The sequence below is a fragment of the Trichechus manatus genome, unplaced genomic scaffold (genome assembly GCF_000243295.1).
Source record: "Trichechus manatus latirostris isolate Lorelei unplaced genomic scaffold, TriManLat1.0 scaffold00162, whole genome shotgun sequence".
Taxonomy (NCBI): domain Eukaryota; kingdom Metazoa; phylum Chordata; class Mammalia; order Sirenia; family Trichechidae; genus Trichechus; species Trichechus manatus.
The window spans coordinates 394,892-403,087 of record NW_004444098.1 but is presented as its reverse complement, the minus strand read 5'-3'; the positions used below and the strand labels follow the sequence as shown (position 1 = coordinate 403,087).

The 8,196-nt window shown below is 39.6% G+C and overlaps 1 protein-coding gene across 3 annotated transcripts in view; it reads left to right on the top strand.

Annotated features, from left to right (window-relative positions):
- The window catches only part of ZRSR2 (zinc finger CCCH-type, RNA binding motif and serine/arginine rich 2), a 29,675-nt gene that overhangs the window by 10,359 nt on the left and 11,120 nt on the right, over positions 1-8,196 (top strand). For all 3 annotated transcript variants that reach the window (XM_023740674.1, XM_023740675.1, XM_004386321.2), the window contains 3 exons: positions 1,744-1,830; positions 4,909-4,947; positions 5,515-5,633. In XM_023740674.1, the coding sequence (XP_023596442.1) occupies positions 1,744-1,830; positions 4,909-4,947; positions 5,515-5,633 (245 nt within the window). The remainder of the gene's footprint in view (positions 1-1,743; positions 1,831-4,908; positions 4,948-5,514; positions 5,634-8,196) is intronic.

The following is an 8,196-nucleotide window of genomic DNA, read 5'->3' as shown; positions in this document are numbered from 1 at the left end:
TCATAGCGACCCTATAGGACAGAGTAGAACTGCCCCATAGAGTTTCCAAGGAGCGGCTGGTGGATTCGAACTGCCGACCTTTTGGTTAGCAGTCAAACGCTTAACCACTGCACTGCCAGGCTTCAGATCAACTGTCATTAGGGAAGTGCAAATCAAACTCATCATGAGACACTCCTGTTAGGGTATCTATTATCAGAAAACAAACGTTAGAGAGGACGTGGAGAAATTGGAACCCTCATCCACTTCTGGTAGGATTGTAAAATAGTGCATTCGCTATGGAAAACAGTTTTGCAGTTACTTAAAACGTTAAACATAGAACTGTCTTATGACCCAGCAGTTCCACTCCTAGTGTTAAAAATAATCAAAGCTCACCGAAATTTGAACATAAAGTTTATTCTGAGCAGTTATTCTGTATGCGTATTAAAAAAAAAGAAAACCTTGTTGCTGTTGAGTCGATTCCAACTCATAGTGACCCTATAGGACAGAGTAGAACTGCCCCATAGAGTTTCCAAGGAGCAGCTGGTGGATTTGAACTGCCCACCTTTTGGTTAGCAGCTGTAGCTCTTAACCACTGTGTCATCAGGGCTCCATATGCATACAGGAGGCCATTTTGATTCCAGAAAAAGCAAATGGCTCAAAGGAGCTAGGTACAATGGCGCTTATAAAGAGAAGAGGAGGGCTAATCTTAACGTGATTGACTGAACCCTGCCTTCCCCTTTTTGCTGAGATCCACTGATGTCAGGTTACTTCTGGCCTGGCTGCTAATAATTTGACCCTCCACCCACCTGCAGAAATCCTGGTGGTGTAGTGGTTAACAGCTAGCTCTGCTAACCAAAAGGTCGGCAGTTTGAATCCACCAGGTGCTAGGTTTTGGTTTTTTACACACCTGCAGCCAATAGACTTTTTGAGATTTAAATTAGGAGGTAATGGTTTGTTAACTATCCTTTTCTAGCTGGATAAGACAAATTTACATTGCTGTAGAGCAGTTTCTGACAGGCTTTTTGTTTTGTGAATGAGAAAAACCTTAAAATCAAAGTAAGATGTCTGTTTCTTAACTTTCCTCTTCAACACTAGGTATAAAAGGCAGGAATGCAAACAGATACGTGTACACCAGTGTTCATTGCAGCACTATTCACAATAGCCAAAAGGTGGAAACAGCCTAAATGCCCGTCAACAGATGAATGGATAAATAAAATGTGTTACTTACATACAATGAAATATTTCTCAGCCATAAAGAGAAATGAAGTCCTAATACATGCTGCAACATGAAAACATTATGCTGACTGAAATAAGTCACAAAAGGACAAATATTGTATGATTTCACCTATATGATATATACAGAATAGGCAAATGTATAGAGACCAAAGTTCATTAGTAGTTACCTGGGGCTTGTAGGATGTGGAAATTTGGCGGGGGGGCTGTTGCTTAAGAGGTACAGAGTTTTTGTTAAGGGTAATGAAAACGCTTGGAAACAGATAGTGATGGTTGTTGCAAAACATGGTGAATGTGGTTAATGTCACTGAATTTTACACATAAAAATGGTTGAAATGTTTTGTTGTGTATATTTCACCACAATAAAATTTTAAAAATTAAAAAAGTTACATATCTTGAACTTAAAAAACTGATAATGTGTTTACCAATGTGTTTTTTTTTTTTTTTCATTTAATTGCCCCGTATGTTAAATGTTTTTAAAAAGGGAATCTGAAAAAAACTACCTTTCTTTCTCCTTTATTTCCTTTAAAGAGAAAATTAAAAGCAGAATGGGAAGAACAACAGAGAAAGGAGAGAGAAGAGGAGGAGCAGAAACTACAGGAGAAGAGAGAAAGAGAGGTGATTCCTGTCATAGGAGGATAAACTCACTGCGTATCCTCTTAGTGTACAGATGTGGCTTGTGATGGGTTGGAAGAGTAGGCTGTAGGCATGTGAGGGTTTGGGGTTTTGTGTTTGTTCCTTGCTTTTTGTTGTTGCTTTGTTTGTTCATTTAGAAAGAGTCATATTTTTAGTATTGACATGCACTAGAGTTTCCTTTTGATGTTCTTCTTTGGGTCCTGCAATGACAGATAAGACTACCTGAAATTAAGATTTTTCTTCAACTTACCCAGCGTACCCTTTCTACCAGGGGTTGGTAAGCTTTTTCTCTAAAGGCCCAGATAGTAAATGTTTTAGGCTTTGTGGTCCGTACAGTTTTTGTTGCAAATACTCTGCCGTTGTAGCACGAAAGCAACCATAGACAATATGTAAAAGAAAGGGTGTGGCTGTGTTCCAATAAAACTTTATCTACAAAAACAAGTGGCTGGCCCTGCTTTACACTGTGTACCGCTCTATAACAAGTGGTGTTATTCTGAGGTCCTGTTATATATATATTGACTTATTCAGAGAATAATATTTTGTATGGTTGCCACATTCATTTAATTCATGAGAGACTTAACTACTTATGACTTGTTAGCAAGAATTTTTTTATTTAGAGAAATTAGGAATTCAAATATCAAAGACTGAGCAAACACTATTTTTGTTATTAAATCTTGTCTTTCCAACGTGGACTACTAAAGGCAATTGCAGTTAATATACAATTGCTCATTTATAAAAATTTGTAAGGTGTATATATATAGATATTCTATAACGTCCAGAATTCTTTTTTAAAAATTCATTTGGTATGTTCTGCTGCTGTTCCTTAGCAGTGTATTTATTTCAAAGATATCACAGCTCATCTTTCTTTGACTGACTTGTCAGGATGTATCTTTTCTGTAATATTGCTGAGTCAGATTAACGTAAAATTGGGAGCCCTGGTGGCGCAGTGGTTAAAGCGCACGGCTGCGAACCGAAGGGCCGGCAGCTAGAACCCATCAGCTGCTCTGTGGGAGAAAGATGTGTTAGTCTGCTCCCATAAAGATTACAGCCTTGGAAATCCTATGGGGCAGTTCTACGCTGTCCTATAGGGTTGCTATGAGTCGGAATTGACTCAATGGCAATGGGTGACCGTCTTACAATGGGGAGAAATGCATTTGGTTATGTCTTAGTCATGAGGAGTTGGAGGCAGCCTCCGTGACCTTTGTTTTTTGTGTCTCAGGCCATCAGCTACTTCCAATGCAAATGTTAGATACTCTCATCTGAGGATGGCTTTCCAGCTGAGGCCAGTTCACACTGGTTTTAGGGGGGAGAAAGTTGTTTGGAGCTTGTCCTTTCTATAGACAGGAATCGATTCCCATTTTAACAGCAGAATGTTCTTCAGTTGAGGTCTTTCCAGGATCAGGTGAAAGCTAAGGCTTTTAAATGCTTTGATTTCAAAGTAAGTCTATTGAGACCTAAAACCCGTTGCCCTCGAGTCGATCCCGACTCATAGCGACCCTATAGGACAAAGTAGAACTGCCCCATAGGGTTTCCAGTGGATTTGAACTGCCCACCTTTTGGTTAGCAGCTGAGCCCTGAACCACTAAGGAGAAATGGGTAAAATGAAATAGATTCTAAGCGTATAAAGGATATAGGATCTGTGTTTGTCACTTTTCTAGTGGATGGAGGTAGAGCAGTGAGAAAGACACAGTCCCTGCTCTTGCTGAGTTAGTTTTCTAGGTGGGAGAGCCAGATGATAAGTAAGCAAACTGCTATTTCCAGCAGTGCTAAATGCTATATAGAAATAAAGCAGAGGGTGGCATGGTAGTGGTGGGGGCAGGGAAGTCTTCCTTTAGATTACATAGGCAAGGGAGATTTAGGAGTGGTGTGTGAGTTGACAACTGAGTGCAGAGATCTCAGGAAGAGGGCTTCCCTGCACAGGGCAGAGGCCTGCAGTGTGGAGCTAGAAGAAGGCCAGGGTGCCTGAAACCCAAGGGGGAATGAGGTCGGTGGGCAGGTCAGACTCTGTAAAGGCCTTCTGGGCCTTGGTGAGGAGTTTGGATGGTATGCTAAGTGGAAGGAAGCCATTGAAGGGTTTAAGCAGAGAATGATCTCATCTGATTTATATATTTACCTTTAGCACAACCTTTTAACTTCTTTATAAAGAATACGGCGTGGGGAGCGGTGAATAAGGAGGCAAGAGTGGAAATACAGTGAGCAGTTAGAAAGCTGCTCTTCCAGATAGGAAATGATGGTGATTTGGATTAGCAGAGTGCTTAATAATGCTAGGTACACAGATTTGGGGTAGGTGTAGACAGAGTTGGCAGGACTCCAGCTGGTCAGTTGAATGTGGGGAAGGAAGGAGAACTGAAGTCAAACTCTTAGGTTTTTAGTTTGAACAAGCAAGTAAATAGCAGCAGCATTTACTGAGATGGGGCGGTTAGGTGGGAGGGGGTAGGAGAGAACAAAAGTTCTGTTTTGAGCTCGTTAAGAGGACTCTTATGTGACCAGGGAGAGTTAGCAAGTCAGCAGCTACATATATGAGACTTTTAGGTAATGCTTTAAGGGGCTAGGGAAGAGAAATCTGTTGAACATAACTTAAAACTTATTTAAATGCCAATTAGCCACAAATTTACTGTCATACTGCAGGACTTCCTTTGGCTTCTCGAAAAGTTAGAAATTTCTCACAAATCATAATTACTACTCTCCATGTTATATTTTAGCTTCATCTAGCATTGTGGTTTATAATATTCACTAATACCTCATCGTAAAAACTAGAGAGAGGTATATATGCTCAAATATACTAAATACTGCTTTTACTGGAATCATTCTAGGAATATACTTTAAATATTTTACAATGTGGTCTATTACATTATCTACTTAAATAAAACTTCTCAGCTATGTATCTTTTGAAAACTTTTCAGCAGATCTGTGCTGTAGAAAGCAAATGAGAATTTGGGGACTTTTGTATGTGTGGTTTTGTTTTTAAGTTGTTACACATGAGATTCTTAACCAGAGAAACCAGCTGTGACTTACGTGACATCCAGGTTTTCATTAGTCCTATGTTTGCACCATTTGTAGGAAGCTGTGCAGAAGATGCTGAATCAGGCTGAAAACGAGGTATGTCCAAAACCTTTCAGTGAGAATTTGAGACCCATTCACGTTTCTTTACAAACAGTACTTCCAGTAATACTAGTTTTGGGCTAGAATGTTTAGATGACTTGTGGATATCTGTAATCACTTTTGTGGCTCTGCTGTTTATACAACAAGAACAAAAGTTTATTGATGAACAAAAACAAATGTTATTGAATCACCCCTGTGGACTGTATTCGCCTGTAGCCCTTAAAGTGTTTGTAAGCAGCATCACATGCTGTCACCCCCCCAGTGGCTGTTTAACTGGATTCAGAGTGACTTACAGTTCTTTCGGTGGTGTTTGCCTAATAAGCCCTATCCTTTCAGAATGGATGGACAGAAGGGAAACCTGGTAGCAGTAGTGATGCCTAACCACGGGAAATGTGTCAGAACAGTTGTTTGTACAGTCTTGATTGCATGTTACAACTCAAATGTGTACATTCTTAAATGAATCCATTTTTATTTTTGACATGAATATTTGACTACATTTTTAGACATTTACTTTTTTTTCATGGATTTTTACACCGCCAGTAAAGTCATGGTTATTTTTAACAGTTGGAAAATGGTACCACATGGCAAAACCCAGAACCACCCTTAGATGTAAGAATAATGGAGAAAGATCGCGCTTTTTGTCCATTCTACAGTAAAACAGGAGCGTGCAGATTTGGAGATAGGTAAGTAATTTTGCTTTATCACTTCAGAATTAAGTGAATCAAGAAATCGAGGGTTTTGAGCTCTCTTTTTTGAGAGACATACTGGCTTCTGTCTGTAATGTCCATCATCCAGTGTCTGCTGCACTCTTACCACTCCTGTAGTTCTGCAGTTGGTCCTCCTCAGCTTCTCCTACCTGTTCCCTGGGTGGGCTCTGCCTAGTTCTCTGACGGGTGCCTCTCTTGCACTAGTCCACGTTGAAAACTTGGATGGGGAAATCATTTATTTCTGCTATTGCCAGAAACTGGAGCAGCCTGGCTTTATTTTTTGAATGGCAAACACTTTCACAAAACAGGCTTTAAAAAATCTGATATGCTTCAAGGGATATCTGTGAAGGCCAGGCTCAAAGTGGGTAGGGGAAAAGTATTTTGATTCACCATTTTAAGTCACTGTGCTCAGACCTGGTGGTGCAATGGCTGAGTGCTCGGCTGCTTACCTGAAGATTGGTGGTTCAGACCCACTCGGTGGCTCTGCAGAGGAAAAGACCTGACGATCTGCTCCCATAAAGATTATAGCTAAGAAAACCCTATGGAGCAGTTCTGCTCTGTCACATGTGGTTACTGTGAGTCGGAATCAACTCCAGGCACCCAACAACAACATGCTCAGATTCAGAAACTGACCCCTGGGTTCAAAAACTGACTTTAACAGCTGTCACTTTGGGCAAGTTACTTAAGCTCGCTATGCCTTAGTTCCCTCATCTGTAAAATGGGGATTAAAAATCCTATCAGTCTTATCAGAAGTGGTTGTTATTCTTCTCTGAGACACTCTTCTTGTCCCCTGCCTCTTTTGGATCAATGTTCTTGAAACAAGACGTTTATATGGAAAACTAAATGTTGATCTCTGTCTTAGTCATCTAGTGCTGCTGTAACAGAAATACCACAAGTGGATGGCTTTAACAAAGATAAACTTATTCTCTCACAGTCCAGTAGGCTACAAGTCTAAATTCAGGGCATCAGCTCCAGGGGAAGGCTTTCTCTGTTGGCTCTGGAGGAAGGTCCTTATCATCAATCTTCTCTTGGTCTGGGAGCTTCTCTGCACAGGAACCTCAGGTCCAAAGGACGCGCTCTGCTCCCGGCACTGCTTTCTTGGTGGTATGAGGTCCCCGTGTGTCTCTGCTTGCTTCTCTGTTTTATATCTCAAAAGAGATTGGCTTAAGACACTACCTAATCTTGTAGACCTCATCAATATAACTGCCGCTAATCCATCTTATTTCATCATAGTGATAAGAGTTTACAACACATAAGGAAATCACATCAGATTACAAAATGGTACACAATATACAATACTGGGAATCATGACCCAGCCAAGTTGACAGACATTTTTTGGGAACACAGTTCAATCCATGACAATCTCTTTATTCATTTAGCAAATATTTGAACACCTACTGTATACCAGGTACTTGTGATTTTTATAATTTGGCTCATTTATGAACGAACAACTCAAAGCAGAGAAATAATCCATAATGGTGAATGAATCCATCTGAAGCAAACTCTAATTATTCCTAAGTATTTTACAGAAGAGGCGATCTGATTGTAATCTTAATGTCCTGTTAATCCTAAAAAGGGATATGAATAGACAAATTCATATGTATTTAATGAGAAACTGTATGTTGTCTCATGTTTATTTTATTCATGAAATTATCCATGCCATGAGTTTGTTTTTCCCCTTCTGAAAATATGAGACTTCTCTTTTTCTTTTGTAATTTAAGCCCTCATAACTTTTTACATTTTTTGAAAACAATGGTTTTCAACCCTGAATGCACTTTAAAATCATCTAGAAAGCTTTAAAAAATTATGTCCCAACCTCACCTCAAATTGAATAAATCAGAATGTGTGTGACATGGACATCCTGATTTTTGACATGTCTCCAGGTGTTTCTAATGTGCTTCCAGGATTGAGAGTCACAAACGTAGGATATGTAACTCCTTTTATATTTTATAACTGGGATTGTATATAGCGAGAATATTAAAGAATTCACAGGACTGTAGTTAATAGTGAAAGCTTCCTCTTGAGGAACTGAGAACCAAAAACAGACTGTATTCGTATCCCTTTTCTGCCTTTTGAATGGTTTCTCATATGTATGGTTAATCTCATCAAAAATTAGTAATAACTGATGTAAAACACCCTTCACCAGAGAAAAAAATGTGCAGTGAATTGCCTTTGAAAGACAGCTGAGACTCATGAGTTTCAGTTTGCGTAGGTAGTTGAGCCAAATTGTGTTGAAGGTTTTCCAGCTGCATGATTCCTCATTTATGATGTATGCCTAACATTTCCTTGAGTTCAAAGGCTGTGGCTTCTCCTTCTTTTGGGTATAAGTAAGAGAAGGAGAGGTGTCCTAAACAGTTTCAGACAGTCAGTTCACAGGTACTTAATTACAGAAAGGGGAATGAACTGTCAGACTCCCAAAACCCATCCCTGAGAGTCATTTCAAGTAAATATCGACATGGTCAAGTTAGTGTGTGAACATTTCTTACTATTTTCATAGGCATATGCAATTTCAGCATGAAAACAATCTCAAAAAAGTATG